The 18139-nt window shown below is 43.3% G+C and overlaps 1 protein-coding gene across 1 annotated transcript in view; it reads left to right on the forward strand.

Moving 5' to 3' along the window:
• The window catches only part of DPP6 (dipeptidyl peptidase like 6), a 931600-nt gene that overhangs the window by 569795 nt on the left and 343666 nt on the right, over positions 1 to 18139 (forward strand). The window contains 1 exon segment of the mRNA XM_030198448.1: positions 4818 to 4870. Coding sequence (XP_030054308.1) covers positions 4818 to 4870 — 53 coding nt within the window.

Here is an 18139-nt window from a genome sequence, read left to right on the forward strand (position 1 = left end):
ATCCAGTGCTGTAAATGTACCCTGCATTCACAGGAACTCTCCTAGTAGTGAATGCAGAAGAGTAAAGGGTAAAAAGTCATGGGTTTGATGTGCTGCCTTTCTGTGATACAACTAAAGCAGTTTACATATTGCATTCAGGTACTTTCTCTGTGCCTGGTGGGCTCACAGTCTAAGGGGCCCTTTTACATAGCTGCACTAGGCACTAGCGTGTGCTTATCACAATTTTAAAAATGGTGCACTGCAGGGCATGCTGACGCATCCTGCGGTAATTTTGCCATGTACACGTGCTACCCATGTGCTGAAAAATAAAATTTAATTTTTTTGTGCAGGGGGCATGTCTAGGGGTGAAGAATGGGTATGCCCTGTGCTAATCCGCTACTGCAACTGCATTGCCATGCACTAACTGATTAGCTCATGCTTAGTGTGTTGTAGGCGCAATACAGATAACACACTTTTGGGGTGTTATTGGGGTATCTGACACTTAGTATAAATTCTGAAAGAAATGGGTCCCAAACAAGACCAACATTGGTGAGTGAAGCGTCAGAAACAAATATATTCCCCTTTATCCTTAGATCCAAGCCCACTGCACCAAAATAATAAAAAGAACTAAATCCACATCCAAGTATTATAAAAATATTGTTTTATTTACAATAGCAGCAGGAATAAAGACAAAGCCAATCTCATTACAGATATAACTTAGAGTAAATGCACATAAATCCCTAGATGGATTTCTAATCTAGTCAGGCTACCCTATCCCCACAAAGCACTAATACAAAAGATACAAGGCAGATATGCGACCTGATGCAGATCTCTAGATAGCAGAGTTCTTCAGATGGTCAGGCTGGTCCTATGCATGTCTTCTCCTCCTTGGATGGGATGTAAACACAGCAGCCCTCGTCTCTGATAAGAACCACTTTTTATAGAGAAATCAAGGACAGCAGCTGTATCAATGACGCACATTCTAGCCTTGTAGATGACGTACATAAAACTTTGTTTACCCCAAATATTGTGACTTCAGGAGCCACGTGATTGTCTCACTGGCACCGCATTCATGGGCACCTTGACTAAGAGCCAGGGTTACATAAACAATGTGTGGTTTTGCCAGCCACAGTGTCTCTCCGGCTGCAAAGATAAGTCCACGAGTCTTTGGCTGTCCTAGCCATGACATCAATTCTGATAACAACCGTGTTTTCCTAGTACATTGAGAATCTTGTGTCAGCAGTCTTTGGCTGTGTGCAAGGTCTCATCACTGACAGTGCATACAGTCCATAGCCCTTACCGCATACATAATGGATGGTGGTAAGGGCTCATGCATCTGTTTTAATGGCCATGTACTAATGGCAAAATTAGAAGGAGTGGAGGTGGAGGAGTGGCCTAGTGGTTAGGGTGGTGGACTTTGGTCCTGGGGAACTGAGGAACTGAGTTCAATTCCCACTTCAGGCACAGGCAGCTCCTTGTGACTCTGGGCAAGTCACTTAACCCTCCATTGCCCCATGTAAGCCACATTGAGCCTGCCATGAGTGGGAAAGCACAGGGTACAAAGGTAACAAGAATAAATAAAATAATGCATGGCCATTAATACCAAAATAGGAATTTTACCCCAGCAGTAAAAATGGCCTTAGCGTGTGGGAATGACCCACGTAAGGGCACACTAAGGCCACTTTTTACCGCTATTTGGTAAAAGGGCCCGTAACATTTTTGTATCTGGGGCAATGGAGGATTAAATGAGTTGCCCAGGGTCATAAGGAACTGCAGTGGGACTCAAACCCAATTCCATGAGTTCTCATCCCACTGCACTAACCATTAGGCTACTCCTTTACTCGGGAGAGAGCTACAATGTTTCCCCTCACTACACACCATGCAAAAAAAAACAAACCCAGACATTCAAATTCTGGTGTCATCTATATAAAAGCAACACAAAATCTTTCCACTACCAGGTGCTTTGCAAGGTACAATGAAACCGGCAAAGGAAGACACTGGAAAAGTATATAACAAACCTGCCACATTGAAATAACACCAACTTCCAGAAACTGATCAACAACCTGACCTAAGAAAAATATTGCAACGGATGCTAAGAACATTAGTACACCTCTGACTGGAAAGCAGGATGAGCTGGACTGTTACAAATCCCTACAAAGAAACTACATGTGAACAGAATAACTCATGCACCCAGGTCACACATGTACAACACAGATAAGTAGGCATATAAAAGCTTTTCCATGTGCAAAATGGGCCTATACTAGCTTATGCTAGGGTGTGGTGTATCTTCGACTCGTGGTGTGCGAGTTCGGGATTGTCAGCGGCTTCAGCTTCAGTATTGGTTATCCTCGCGTTTCTTCAGGAAGGTGTACAGAAATCACTCTCGTTGAGTTATCTTAAGGTGCAGGTGGCAGCTCTGGCATGCTTTAGAGGCCGGCTCCAGGGGACGTCCATCGCCTCCCACCCAGATGTGGTTCGTTTCTTGAGGGGCGTAAATCGGTTGTGTCCTCCTCACGTGCCAGTTTTGCCATCCTGGAACCTTAATCTAGTTCTCAAAGGGCTTCAGCGCCCTCCTTTCGAACCCTTATTGAGGATTACAGTTAAGGATCTCACCTTGAAGGTAATTTTCCTAGTAGCCATTACTTCGGCTCAGAGAATTTCAGAGTTGCAGGCTTTTTCTTGCAGAGACCCCTTTCTGTGTTTTACGAAGGCGGAGATATCGATTAAGACAGTTCCTCCGTTTTTGCCCAAGGTGGTTTCTCGTTTCCACTTGGGGCAGTCCCTGCATTTGCCGGCTTTTCGCCGGGAAGATTACCCTGAGCAATTCTGGGCTCTTCACTGCCTCGACGTGAGACAGGCTCTTCTTAGGTATTTGGAGGTGACAAATGAATTTCATCTTTCTGACCATCTCTTTGTCCTTTTTTGGGGCAGTAAGAAGGGTCATATGGCTTCCAAGACCACCATAGCCCGTTGGGTGTGGGAGGCCATCTCTTCGGCATACGTGGCATTGGGCAAGCAAGCCCCTGCGCAAGTTCGTGCTCATTCTAAGCGAGCTCAAGCTTCCTCCTAGTCTCATTTGGTTTCTCTGGAAGATATCTGCAGAGCCACTACATGGGCTTCGGTCCATACGTTCACGTGTCATTATTGGGTGGATGTGGCAGCTCGGCAAGATGCGGGGTTTGGCTCGTCGGTGATTTCTGCAGGGTTGGGGGTGTCCCACCCTTCTTGAGGACTGCTTGGGTACATCCCACAAGTCTCTGGATTGATCTGTGGGATGCTATGGAGGGAAAAATTAATTCTTACCTGATAATTTTCTTTCCATTAGTCCCAACAGATCAATCCAGAGGCCTCCCTGGATTTACTGTCTGCGGTTTAGTTTTGGTTGGTTAATTTTTTCGGGTTCCGTTGTTCTGAATGTTCCTTCATTTGATTAAATAATAAATTAAATAAATAAATGTAGAAGTGGTGGAAGTATGTTGGGCATTTGGTCTGACAATGTCAGGAGAGTTTTCTATTGTTTCCATTCCACTGCTTTGGTATCATTCATACTCAGGTTTACTTGGCTGCACAGGTCCACATATAGCAAACCTCAGAGGTTCTCTCTATCGCCACCTGCTGATAGAGGGACACAACCCAGAAGTCTCTGGGGGGGGGGGGGTTAAGAACTCAGACGAGAACTGTTTTCTTTCTTAACTGTCAATGCAAATTCAAGATCATGTTTTCTCAGTACAGCAATGTGTCCTCCATCCCAGGGTGGCTGTAATCTCATGCAGAGAGCAACCATCACGTTCTTATGATAAAGACCAGCAGTTCTTTGTCATCTGTGGAGAATTAATTATACTATCTCATTTCTTAGCCTGCATTTTGCACACTGGCATTTGTGTTCTTTTGTCCTCATTTTTAATCTCCTTTCTAAAAATGTAGGGGGTCTTTTACTAAAGATTAGCCCAAGTTATCTGCAGCAGGTCCCATTTGATTCCTATGGGCCCTGCTGCAGATAACTTGAGCTAATGTTTAGTAAAAGACCCCCTTAGTTCCCTCACTCCTCAATAGTAGCAAGTGTTTCTATAAGGATGATTTTTGGGGGTGGGGTGGGGAGAGAGGTCATTGTTAGGAAAAGCAAACTGTAAATAAACAGTTTCCTTATTTACAGTGACTAGAGGGCTCATTTTCAAAGCACTTAGACTTACAAAGTTCCATAAGTTACTATTAATAGTAACTTTATAAAGTGCTTTGAAAATATGTCTCTAAGCTTCATAAACAAAAATGTAAAAATATTTAAAATTTTAAGAAATAAAATACCTGTTATGAAAGGCATAAATCAAATGAAAGCCTACAGAAATAGGCCTGTTGTGAATCTGAAAACTTGGACATACCAAACATTTCTGAGTATTTTTTTTACTGTTGTTTTTAAGAAACCCCATTTGGGGACATGCTGCTGAATGAAATGCTGTTTGTCACTTTGATGTTGTGGAAATGTAACGAACCTGTTGTGTCTCATTAGGGGCCCTCTCTCAATGGCCAAAGAGCCTTATGAACTGACTGGTCTATTTTTAGTCACTGTAAGGATCAGACACCCCTGGTTAAATCCAATGCTGGTAGTCATGGAAACGACACAGGGCATCTGGATACACACTGTGTTCCATCTGTTTTAATAAGCCACAAGGCAGGGAGAAGCAGCATTGACTACCATTATTTGCCACGCGTATTGTCCTGACAATATGGATATTATGTTTGTAAAATCCTATCACAATCAGCTTCCTTTTGTGAAATGAAAAATTCAGAATGGAAACAGGAGTCAGGCACTAATCACTGTCATTTCCTTTTCTGTTTTTCAGCTGTACCAGCACTCTTTCACTGCAGATTATGTCCTTTGCAATCTGCTTAGAGGGTAAGAGTTCATTTCATTTCTGCATTTGAAACGAAGCCCTGTTATCCCTTGCCGACAACGACAAAGAGTTTGCTTGAGAAAGTCTAGTTTAATCTGTCTATGTTTGTGTGATTTTGCACTCTGTGCTCTGTGAAAGAGATGTCATGGCAGGTATTTTCACTTCCCTGGGGACAGGGCCGCTGAGAGCCAGAGCCGGGCCTGGGACAAGGCCGCCCCCGGGCCCCCCCCCCCCCCCACCACCCGAGGTCGTCGTCGTCGCCGCTGGGCCCCCCCACCCGAGGTCGCCGGCCCCCCTCCACCCGCTACCGGGCCAGGCCCTGCACTAACCTTAAACGCGGACGTTGCGTCAGGCGAGGGCGGGACATGGAAGGAAGGAGTGGCCTGCCCTGCTGCTGCTTGCTGCGAACGTGGTGAAAGGAGGCATTTAAGGTTAGTGCTGGGCGCGATCGAGGGAGGGCGGGTCGGACTGCGGTGTCGCCGGGCCCGCCCCCCCCCCCCTCTCCGTGGCCCTGCCTGGGGGATCATTCCTAGATTTGGCCTTTAAACTATTCTTCATTGGTGAAAAGTATTATAGAAAGTCATACTTGGTTTTACCCTGACCACTGGTGGAAAGGAAAGAGGAGCAAGAAGAGTAATAAGTGCTTAAAAAGAATGGTTTTATTTTTATCCTGGCATCTGTGCACTCACAGGTGGAATTAGAATTAACCTCTCTCAATGAACTAAACAGGAATACACAAAACAATTAGGGGGTCCTTTTACAAAGGTGTGGGGAAAAGTATCCTTAGCGTCCTTGTCCCATGCGCTAAAAACCACTATCTGCTGCAAGAGTAAAATTGCCGACTTCCTATTTTTTTTAATTAATGGCCATGTTGCTGTTTGTGTGTGGCCATTTGATCCTGGAAATCTGGGTTTGATTCCCACTGCAGCTCCTTGTGGCCTTGGGCAAGTCACTTAACCCTCCATCGCCCTAGGTTCAAAAAAAGAGATTGTAAGCCCTCTGGGGACAGAGAAAGTACCTGAATATAATGTGTACAGCACTGCGTACATCTGGTAGTGCTATAGAAATGATTAGCAGCAGGGGCGTATCTGCGTGGGGCCTCAGGGGCCTGGGCCCCCGCAGATTTTGCCCTGGCCCCCCCTACCGCCATCAACCCTCCCCCGTGCCCGTTCTTACTTTTGCTGGCGGGGGACCCCAACCCCCGCCAGCCGAGGTCTGCTTCCACCTGCCGCTGCCTTCAAAACTTCTTCTTCAGCCGGCGGGGGACCCCAAACCCCCGCCAGCCGCCCCGCGCTGTTTAAAATTCATCTTCGGCCTCCGTGGCCGTGCTGCTGGGATAGGCGGCGCTGTTGAAATCCACTTCGGAGTCTGACGTCGTTGTACGTTGTACGTGCTGCGACGTCAGACTCCGAAGTGGATTTCAACAGCGCCGCCTATCCCAGCAGCACGGCCACGGAGGCCGAAGATGAATTTTAAACAGCGCGGGGCGGCTGGCGGGGGTTTGGGGTCCCCCGCCGGCTGAAGAAGAAGGTTTGAAGGCAGCGGCAGGTGGAAGCAGACCTCGGCTGGCGGGGGTTGGGGTCCCCCGCCAGCAAAAGTAAGAACGGCAGCGGGGGAGGGTTGGCGGCGGGAGGGGGGTGGAGAGACTAAGTCATTGGTGGCGGTGGGGGCTCGGCGGTGGGGGCTCGGCGGTGGGGGCTCGGCGGCGGGGGGGGGGGGCGCTAAAATGTGCCCCCTCCCTCTGGCTCTGGCCCCCCCTACCGCCGGAGTCCAGATACGCCCCTGATTAGCAGTAGTAGTAGTAAAACAAATTTGCGCGTGAGCACTTACCGGCAGCCATTTTGAAGGCGGTAAGGGCTGGCACATTAACCATGTGCTAATCAGTTAGTGCACTAATTGACCAGTGCTGGCACACCCACTTTTCGCCCCTGACATGCCCCGTCTGCAATAAAAATGAAAATAGTTTTTAGCACACGGTTTGTGCATGCTAATCTCAGACTTAACCACAGGACATCCTTCAGTAAGTCTTTAAGATGCATTAACTCATGCTAGTACTTACTGTATCTTAGTGTGGAACTGGTAAAGACGGTTAACTTTATGTCTTTAAAAGAACTGCTAGACATTGTCTTAAGTCAGTTATTGACAAATACTGGCTTAGGTGACCTAGGGGAAGGCCAGTAAGTACAAATAAAGATGTACAAACCTCTTTTCTGTATTGACAAAGAACGGCAATTTGATAAGAGAGCAGGTTACAGAAGGTCTGATACTGACCAGTATTTGTGATAGATGTCTTCTTTTGGAAACAAAGTATATTTTTTAGTTCAGTGTTTCCCAAGCCCAGTCCTGGAGTACCCCCTTGCCAGTCAGGTTTTCAGGATATCCACAATGAATATACATGAAAGAGATTTGCATATAATGGAGACAGTGCATGCAAATCAAGTTCATGCATATTCATTGTGGATATCCTGAAAACATGACTGGCAAAGCGTACTCCAGGACTGGACTTGGGAAACGCTGTTTTAGTTTAACTAAAGAAAACAAGTCAGAAATGTTAGTCTGTTATTAAAAGTAGTTGAGAAATGCTATGTAATAGGTTTCTCCATTGTATCACAGTATGCCCTTATACTTCATATTTGCTTAGATTAAGTTCAGCCTTCTAAAAAAGATGTTTTGCTGATGTTACCTCATACCTCAACTACCTCATATATGTTTAAGGGTATAAATGTAAGCATTTGGATTGTCGTACTTCAGGTAAGACTTGGAAGGAGAGAGACTTCTCTCCCAGTCTTCCCTCCTTATTGCAATAAGATATATTATGCAGCTCTATTAAAAAGACCACTTTTATTGGTCCTGTGTGGAACAATGCATTTTATTTCTATACAGTTATGTGCTTTCTACATTAGTAAAAGGATCTCTAAAGTAGGAGCATATAAAGCCTTCAGATTGCATGTATCAAAATAACATTTCAATAGGAAAACACAATGAGAACAATTTTCAACATATTTTACTTGGGTGACAAAGCTGTTATCTGAATAAAGCTGAGGGCTGAAAAGGGAAGGGAGCTGGAGTAGATGGAGAGTGATACTTTTCAATGTACACACAGAGCCAACATGCCACACATTTTCAAAAGGAACCCTGAAGGGGAGTTTTCCTTTTTAAATATACTTAATTGTCCACAGTTATAAAGTATCCAGGGGTCTGCAAACAACCCATGACAGATAAAAATTGCCCCAAATATTAATAGACTTCATGAAACCACAACCAAACCCTGGTGTTGGCGTGTCTTTCCTAGCTTAAGTGGAACATTTTTATCTAGGAAGGAAAGACTTGTGTTTAAAAAAGCAAAAAGTGAGCAAGCAAGTTGTACGCAATAACCTCTTTTGGACTAACTAATGTTTCTTTGACAACCTTATGACAGTCAGCCTCCCTTGATCAGGTCAGTGAAGAAGCAATTTAGTTGCTTTGGGTTTAAACAGTAGACACATATCTAGATTTTAGTTTGACTGTATATGTTAGTGCAATTCAGTGAAAGGGGATGTGGATAGGAAGAAGTGATGATGCTGCGACGTCACAGATTGAATACCTTATGTCTGACAATGGGCGAGAAAGTCAATGGGGTCCTAGGGTGCATTATTGGATTTAGCATGCACTAATGATTAGTGTGCAATAAGGGGACTTATTTTCAAAAGGGAAAAACGTCCAAAAAGTGGCATAAATCTGTATTTGGACGTTTTTCTCACAAAGATGTCCAAATTGGTATTTTCAAAACCAATTTTTAGATGTTTTTCTATGAAGTCAATCAGAAGTGCGTTCAAATCACAAGGGAGCATGTCGGGGGGGGGGGGGGGGGGGTGTTAAGGGTGGGGTCTGGGCATTCCTAACACTTGCACATTTTTCTGCCATAATGGAACAAAAACAAAAACATCCAGGGCTATAAGTTGGATGTTTTGGTCTAGACCTGTTTTATTAATGAGTAAGCCACAAAAAGTGCCCAAAATTACCAGATGACCACTAGAGGGAATCAGAGAAGACCTCCCCTTACTCCCCCAGTGGTCACTAACCCCCAACCCCCCCAAAAATGTGATTAAAAACATTATGTACCAGCCTCTATGCCAGCCTCAGATGTTATACTCATGTCCATTAGAGCAGCATGCAGGTCCCTGGAGTAGTCTAGTGGTGGTGCAGTGCAATGCAAACCTGTGGACCAGGCCCATACTTGTGGTGGAAACTGTGAGCCCTCCAAAGCTCACCAGAAATCCACTACACCCACATATAGGTGCCTCCTTCACCCATAAGGGCTACTGTAGTGGTATACAGTTGGGGTTAGTGGGTTTTGGGGGGTCTCAGCAGACAAGATAAGGGAGCAATGGTGAGATGTGTACCTGGGAGCATTTATTTGAAGTCCACTGCAGTGCCCCCTAGGGTGCCCCATTGCTCTTCTGGGATGCTACTATGAATGCTGGCTCCTCCTACATCCCAATGGTTTGATTTTGTGCATTTTTCACTTGGACGTTTTTTTTTCTTTAATGGACTATAAAAGATAAACACAAAAACACCTATTTTTCTGTTTTGAAAATGGCTATATTCCCACTTAAATTTTGGACGTTTTTAGCAAAACATCCGAAGTTCAACTTAGACATCATATTGAAAATGCCCTTCTAAATGTTAAGAAGCCCATTATATTCCTTTGGGTCAGGAACATAGCTACACACATTTGGCCCTGGACCCCCTGCCGCCGACCCTTTTGACCCCACCTTCCCGCTGCCGTCAACCCTCCCCTGCCGCCATCAGGTACCTGTGCTGGTGGTGGTCTCCAACCCCCGCCAGCCGAAGTCCCCTTCAGTGCCGGTCTCCGGGCCGGTACATTGCTGCAGCTGATCTGGAAGGATTCCAGCTGATCTGTTCTGAGTGAGTCGTCCTCTGCAGGACGTCAGGACGACTCAGTCAGAACAGAATCCTTCCAGATCAGCTGCAGCAATGTGCCGGCCCGAAGACCGGCGCTGAAGAGGACTTCCGCTGGTGGGGGTAGGGGACCCCCGCTAGCACAGGTACCTGATGGCGGCTGCAGGAAGGGGGGTCGAAAGGGGAGGGTCGGTGGTGCCAGGCGAGGGTCAAAAGTGGTGGTGGTGCCGGGGGAGGGGTCAAAAGAAGCGGGGGGGGGGTCAAAAGTGGCAGGGGTCGGGGGCGCCGGGGGGGGGGGCTAAAATGTGCCCCCTCACCTTGGGCTCTGGACCTCCCTCCCGCCAAAGTCTGGCTACGCCCCTGCTGTGGGTATCTTATTTAGCACACATTAAATCTGTTACTGCACCTTAGTAAAAGGAGAACTTTTGTGTCAGTCTCAAAGTGTTTGACCTTTCTAATTTCAAAACTTTTCCATTCCTGTGTACTCCTGAAGTTTCCTTTAAGCACTTTTACCATAGGGATATTAAGGGAGCGATCTTTGCTAGATATTTACTTACCGAGCTATCATTCTGGGTATTTTTTTCCTTAAAAGTTTACATTATTTCTATGAAGATTGATATGTGCCTTCTGCCGTTATGAAAACAGTAACGGAATTCAAACATGCATGAGATAAACATAAAGGAATCCTGTTCAGAAGGAATGGATCCTCAGAAGCTTAGCCAAGATTGGGTGGCAGAGCCAGTGGGGGCAGGCGGGGCTTGTGGTTGGGAGGCAGGGCTAGTGCTGGACAAGACTTCTACGGTCTGTGCCCTGAAAATGGCAGATAGAAATCAAGGAAAGGTATACTATGTTATGTTCAATTTTTCCCTAGGTTTTCTAATTTAGCATCTCTCTTCACATTTTTCGCATTGGATTGTATATAGTACAATCATAGGCATGAACATGAGCCTTTTATTTTGAATACCTTTCCTGCATGGGTAGCTAGAGAATCCTATGATATGTGCTGGCAATTAACACACAGTAACTGCAAAACTTTATCACACCTTAGTAAAAGAGTCCCTTAGTCAAGACTGTCATTGAGTTGGTGGCAGACATAAGAATAGCCATATTGGATCAGACTAATGGTCCATCTAACCCAGTATCCTGTTTCCAACAGTGGCCAATCCAGGTCACAAGTACCTGGCAGAAACCAAAATAGTAGCATCATTCCATGCTACCAGATCCCAGGGCAAGTACTGGCTTCCCCATGTCTATCTCAATAGCAGACTATGGACTTTTCCTCCAGGAACTTGTCCAACCCTTTTTTAAACTTAGGTACAATAACCCCTGATACCACGTCCTCTGGCAACAAGTTCAAGAGCTTAAGTTCTTTGAGTGAAAAAATATTGTCTCCTATTTGTTTTAAAAGCGTTTACATGTAATTTCAATGAGTGCCCCCTGGTCTTTGTACTTTTTGAAAAAGTGAAAAATTGATTCACTTCTACCCATTCTATACCACTCAGGAATTTGTAGACCTCAATTGTATCTGCCCTCAGCTGTCTCTTTTCTAAGCCAAAGAGCCCTAACCTCTTAAGCCTTTTCGTTATTGAATCTCTATACCACATGAGAGATTTGAAAAAATCTGTCTCAGAGTTCATGTCTTTCATTTTGTTTTTTTTTTTTGTTTTTTTTTTTTGGGGGGGGGGGGGTTGTTTGTTTTTATTTTGCTTTTTTGAATATTTTTATTATGCAATGCAAAAGCTAAATCACAAAACCAAAGGAATAAAATTCACAAAACAATATCATTAACAATTCACAACAAGAAAAACTAAAAAACCCTCTCAAGTTCAATCAACATATAATGATCCAACAACTCCCACTTGCATTTTCATTTAGGTTCCAGTAAGCCCCTTTCCTCTAATATCTTCTCATATTTTCTAAATAAACAGACCCATTGCCACCATAGAACAACATGCACTTTACTATTATCCCTCCAATGATTTACAATAACTTTTAGTGCTACTGTAATTAAAAAATCAAACACTTTCTAGACTGGAATGGTGGCTGAAAGAAGTAAGGACTTCCAAATAACGATCTTCAGTGACAAATCATGTCTTTCATTTTGTTTTGATTAGCAACTATAGTCTCGGCTAGAACAACTTGCATTTAAAAATTTGTGATAAACAATATCCTAACACTGAACTAGTTGAAATCTATTATTTGGCTGTTTTCTTGCATGTGGATCAACTGTAGCATGCTTGGCATTTAGAATTCCTTGAAGCATTAATTAATGCCTGCTGTGATCTAACAGATTGCTAAATTACATTTTAAGAATTTATTATACATTTGAATTAACCTCTTAAAATATATTTATGGAAAGTCCAAGTAAATACATGAAGTCATTATAATCAATTGACCTTATTTTAGAAGTCCTATTCGTGATATATACATGTTAGCACCACATTTACACATGTGTATCACCCAGGAAAAGGATCTAGGTGTCATCGTTGATGATATATTGAAACCCTCTGCTCAATGTGCAGTGGCGACTAGGAAAGCAAACAGAATGTTAGGAATTATTAGTAAAGGAATGGAATCGCTCCATGGTATGACCACACCTCAAATCCTGTGTGCAGTTCTGGTCACCGCATCTCAAAAAAGATATAGTGGAATTAGAAAAGATACAGAGAAAGGTAAAGAAAATGATAAAGGGGATGGGACGACTTGCCTATGAGGAAAGGCTAAATCAGCTAAGGCTCTTCAGCTTGGAGAAGAGACGACTGAGTGGAGTTTTGATAGAGGTTTATAAAATACTGAGTGGAATAGAATGGGTAAATGTGAATTGCTTGTTTACTCTTTCCAAAAATACTAGGACTAGGAGACACACAAAGAAGCTACTAAGTAGTAAATTTTAAATGAGTCAGAGAAAATAAACTCTGGAATTCATTTGCCAGAGAATGTGATAAAAGCAGTTAGCTTAGCAGGTTTTTAAAAAGGTTTGGATAATTTCCTAAAAAAAAGTCCATAAGTCATTATTAAGATGGACTTGGGAAAATCTACTGCTTATTTCTAGGGTAAGTAGCATAAAATCTGTTTTGTTGTTTTGGGATCTTGCCAGGTACTTGTGACCTGGATTAGCAACTGTTGGAAACAGGATACTGGGCTTGATGGACCTGCAGTCTGTCCCAGTATAGTAATGCTTATGTTCTTATGTTCTTCAGTGTAAAACCTGATTTTAGAAATATGGCCGCTGAAAGGGGAGGCAGGCAGGCAGGGCAAAATTCCCCAGGCCTGGCCTCCAAGGAGGGGGGGGGGGGCAGTGCCAGCAAGCTTCTTCCTGCGTCTCTCAGTGTCCCTGTTTAGAAAACCATTTTTAACGTGTATATCTGCACCACATGTAGATTGGAAGGGGGGTGTGGTTATGGTGGAATCAGAATCTTGCATTTTCCATTTCAGAAAGGAAATGCATGTCTATGTCCCAATATATCAACCTCTGGATTAACAGCTACTCCCTGGCACTTACGTCTTTTTTTTAAATTGCTCATTTTAGCCAGTCTTTTCCAGTAGGGATTCTGGGAGATACCCTCTTTATTCCCCTGTTGTTTATTTCCCTCCTTCAGTCTGAAAATAAATAAAGACTGTGGCCTCTGTAGTTAACTAGGAGCAGAAAAAGATAGGGAGTGGGAAATGGACCATGCGATCCAGAGATGTACTAAGAAACTTTGGATATTTTAAACAATGCTTATTAACAGAAGACTCGACACAGTACTTTGTTTCAGCCACAGACCTGCCTCAGGAGTGTAACAACAACATACATAAGACAATATAAATAATAAAGTGATACATAATCAAGCATATATCATTAATAATAATAATAACAAACACAAATACAAATAGAACCTCGACAACAGGTGTGCAACTGACCCAATCAAGCTGAGTGAAATGTAAGTTACGTAAAAATGTAAAATTATACAGTAATTGATTTAGTTGACAGATAAAGATAAATACAAAATTTTAAAAAGTGAAGCATATGTAGATGTAAAGGTATTAACTTACTTCTGTAAACAATCCTCCATATAACAATATCCAAAAAAGGCAGTTATTGTCAGAAATTGGAAATGCAAAATGGTCTGCAAAGAAAGGGGGAACATCAACATTTATATACAAATTCTAATGGCAATGACAAATATTTCATAGCACATTCTGATGAAAACAGGAAGACAGATGCAACATTTAAAGACTGTTAGAAGAGCAGTATATAGAAGAGCTTTAAACTCAAGGACATTGAACATTGCGCAAAAGAATTAAAAACAAATTGTATATTACATTTAAATCATATACATCCTCTGTAGAACCCAATGAAAAAAGAGTTGCTTGTTGCCCAAATAATGTTGGAATATGTGCATAAAGGGAATGGGACTTGATATACTGCATTTCTGTGGTTTTTGCAACTGCATTCAAAGTGGTTTACATATTATATATTGATACTTATTTCTACCTGGGGCAATGGAGGGTTAAGTGACTTGCCCAGAGTCACTGCACTAACCACTAGGCTACTCCTCTACTCCAAGAACCTGGTATAAGAAAAATGCACAATGTGCTTGCGCAAGTGTGTAGTCTGAGAATGCCATTGCTAATGATAGCATAAAACCATAAGGAAGGGGGATTGTGAAGAATGTCTTAAAGACGTATGCTAATAATCAATATTGGAGCTATAGGCAGTCGAATCAATCAACAATCATATGATCATTAACTCCTATATGAAAATAAGTACCGTCAAATATAAGTTTAATATATAGGGGAAAAGCCTCAATCCCGGCGTGAGCTCCTTGTGTTGTAAAACAACGTAAGGGAGCGCCGCCCGATCATCACTGGCTGAAAAACCCCTATTAAAGTAACCCACTATTATTATCCAATTTTGAAGAAATCTCAATTTAATGGGTACTTAGCTCGCTGCTGAAAAAATTCTAAGCAGTCAACCGGAATACAGTCATCTGAACCCAGTTCACGGCCCGACTCAGCCCAAGTTTCGCTTTCTTCTTCAGGGTCCGCGGGTCAATCAACTGTATCTATCAGAAAATATAAATCATATATTTGACGCTTCTAAGTATAAACAGTTCCACCTCCAACCTTAACTTAATTATCCTTACTTCAATCGGCTTTTCGCTCTCTTCAATGTGAAATTCTCAAGATGGCGTTGGTATTTATAATGGATGACACCAGACGCGCTGTTTCAAGCTCCACCTACCATCCTACTGGGCGGGGCTGGTTTATGTTCATCCTATCCTATGTAGATCATTTATTTATAATGGATGACGTCAGACGCATTATATCGGGCTCCTCCTATCTTCCTAATGGGCGGAGCTAACCCATGTTCATCCAGTCCTATATGGATCATTGCCGAAAAGTTCTATTTACACAGATGGGGGAAGGGAAACCACTTGAACGTATGCTGCCAGATGGAAGTGTGACAACTACTTGTTCATTTCTAGAATGTCTAAGGGGCCCTTTTACAAAGGCATGCTGAAAAAATGGCCTGCGGTAGTGTTTTGGGCGCACGCAGAATCATTTTTCAGCTCACCTGTAAAAAATGCCTTTTAACATTTTTTGCTAGCCATTGACCTAGCAGTAAAATCTCACGCGGTAACCGGGCGGTAATGACCTACACGCGTCTAAAACTAATTTCAGATATGTGCCAAAAATGAAATTACCGCAAGAGCCATGTGGTAGCCGGGCGGTAGCTCCATTTTGGCGCATGTTGGGCGCATGTAGATGCTTATGCAGCTTAGTAAAAGAGCCCCTAAAAGAAGTATACTACCGGATGGTAGTGTGATAACTACTTGTACATTGTTAGAAGAGGGGCCCTGTTTACTAAGCCACATGTGTAAACATTTTAGCGTGCGCTAAAAATTAGAATGCACTAATGATAGAGACACCCATAGAAATATAATAGGAGTCTCTATCGTTAGCGTGCACTGCATGAGCTAAAATGTTTACACGCCTACAGCGCAGCTTAGTAAACTGCGCCCAAGATGTACTCATAAATACTGTATAGATGGTTTAGAAAGATTCAGGGCACATGGAGGGGCATAATCGAAAGGGGCGCCCAAGTTTTCCCGAGGACGTCCTCGCAGGACATCCCGGTGAAGGGGTGGGGAAACCCGTATTATCGAAGCAAGATGGGCTTCCATCTTTCATTTCAATAATACAGTCGGGGATGCCCAAATCACGAAGATGGTCGTCCTTAGATGGTCGTCCCTGGTTTTCGCCGGTAATGGAAATCAAGGATGCCCATCTCAGAAACGACCAAATCCAAACCATTTGGTCGTGGGAGGAGCCAGAATTCCTAGTGCACAGGCCCCCCTCCCATGCCAGTACACCAATCAGGCACCCTAGGGGGCACTGCAGTGGACTTCAGAAATTGCTCCCAGGTACATAGCTCCCTTACCTTGTGTGCTGAGCCCCCCAACCCCCCCCCAAACCCACTCCCCACAACTGTACACCACTACCATAACCCTAAGGGATGAAGGGGGGCACCTACATGTGAGTACAGTGGGTTTCTGGTGGGTTTTGAAGGGCTCACATTTACCACCACAAGTGTAACATGTAGGGGGGGATGGGCCTGGGTCGGCCTGCCTGAAGTGCGCTGCACCCACTAAAACTGCTCCAGGGACCTGCATGCTGCCATCATGGAGCTGCGTATGACATTCGAGGCTGGCAACAAATATTAAAAAAAAAAAATTCAGGGTGGGAGGGGGTTGGTGACCACTGGGGGAGTAAGGGGAGGTCATCCCCGATTCCCTCCAGTGGTCATCTGGTCAGTTTGGGCACCTTTTTGAGGCTTGGTCGCAAGAAAAATGGACCAAGTAAAGTCATCCAAGTGCTCGTCAGGGACACCCTTCTTTTTCCATTATCGGTCGAGGATGCCCATGTGTTAAGCACGCCCCAGTCCCACCTTCACTACGTTTCCGACACACCTTATGAACTTTGGTCGTTCCCGCAATGGAAAGCAGTTGAGGATGCCCAAAATCGGCTTTCAATTATGCCGATTTGGGTGACCCTAGGAGAAGTACGCCCATCTCCCGATTTGTGTCAAAAGATGGGCGCCCTTCTCTTTCGAAAATAAGCCTGAAAGTGTACTTGTAAATACTGTATAATTGTACATTATAGAATGGCCGAAATACTATATTTCAGATGCATGATGTGCACTATCTATGTGTTGATGAATTTAATATGAACTCAGGATAATGCATAACGTATGGAGATATGGTGGAAGAATGAAAGCTGCATACTGTGCCACATAATGTAGTGTGAAACAGCGTTATCTATTATGATAAGTGCTATATGATACTAACCCAAAACCTGTAGTCAGTGAATCGAAGGAATTAAGTGTGTAAATAAAATGGCTTCGCACATACGTTGGTATTCATAAAAAACGGTACGCTATAATATCAGAAAAAAAGATCATGCAGAAAAACGATGATTAGTCTTTTTTCTTGGAAGCCCGATCTACATTATTTGGAAAATTGAAAAGATCAGATATGGTCAATAAAAATATAGAAATGGATACAGTGCAAAGTTAACTGAGTGTCCTTTGTGAATAGTGGTAAACGAGAGAGGGGATGCTGCTGAATGCTGTGTGTATGTGGAAATGGATGCGGGCACCGTGGTTCATTGTACTGTCTCTTGCAAATAAACAAAGATGCTAGGAGACATTCTATTGTTATAGCAAATTGCTGAGGAACAGGATCAACCTCAAAGGAACATACAAACAATAGACTGTGTGACATATAAAAATAAATAAATAAAAACACATTGAGGAACCAAAGTTCTTAAAAAACTAGTGCACCTAAATATCAAATAGATCCGGTTGGCATATAGTAAATAAAAAAAATGTATATTACCTTGAAAAAGACTGTTGTAATTATAGAGCCAATCGACAGAATTCGTACTGGTTGGAGTGTGCGGTGAAACACCAAGTAAGAAGTCCGCTTGAATGACATGCTTTTTAAAAAAATGAAAAAAGCACCAAAAAAGCACACATACGCATAATACATTCTGGTGATCTTAGAAAAAAAATGCATTCAGTGGCCAAAAAACTACATTTCAGATGCAAAGGGGAAGATTCTATATATGGTACCTAAAAACTCGGCGCTGAAATCAGTGTGGACTAAGAGTATTCTATAATCGACACCTAGATTTAGGCGCTGATTATAGAATATGCTTAGTTGATATTTCAGCACCAATATCTGTGTGCATACATTTAAACAAACAAAAACCTGGTGTAAATCTCAGCGCACAGATTTAGGCGCACTGGGCCATATTCCATAACTAGACGCCTAATTTTTGGAACGCCCATGAAATACCCACTTTGCACCCATAACCACACC

Source organism: Microcaecilia unicolor, chromosome 1 (assembly GCF_901765095.1).
Source record: "Microcaecilia unicolor chromosome 1, aMicUni1.1, whole genome shotgun sequence".
In the NCBI taxonomy this organism is placed as follows: domain Eukaryota; kingdom Metazoa; phylum Chordata; class Amphibia; order Gymnophiona; family Siphonopidae; genus Microcaecilia; species Microcaecilia unicolor.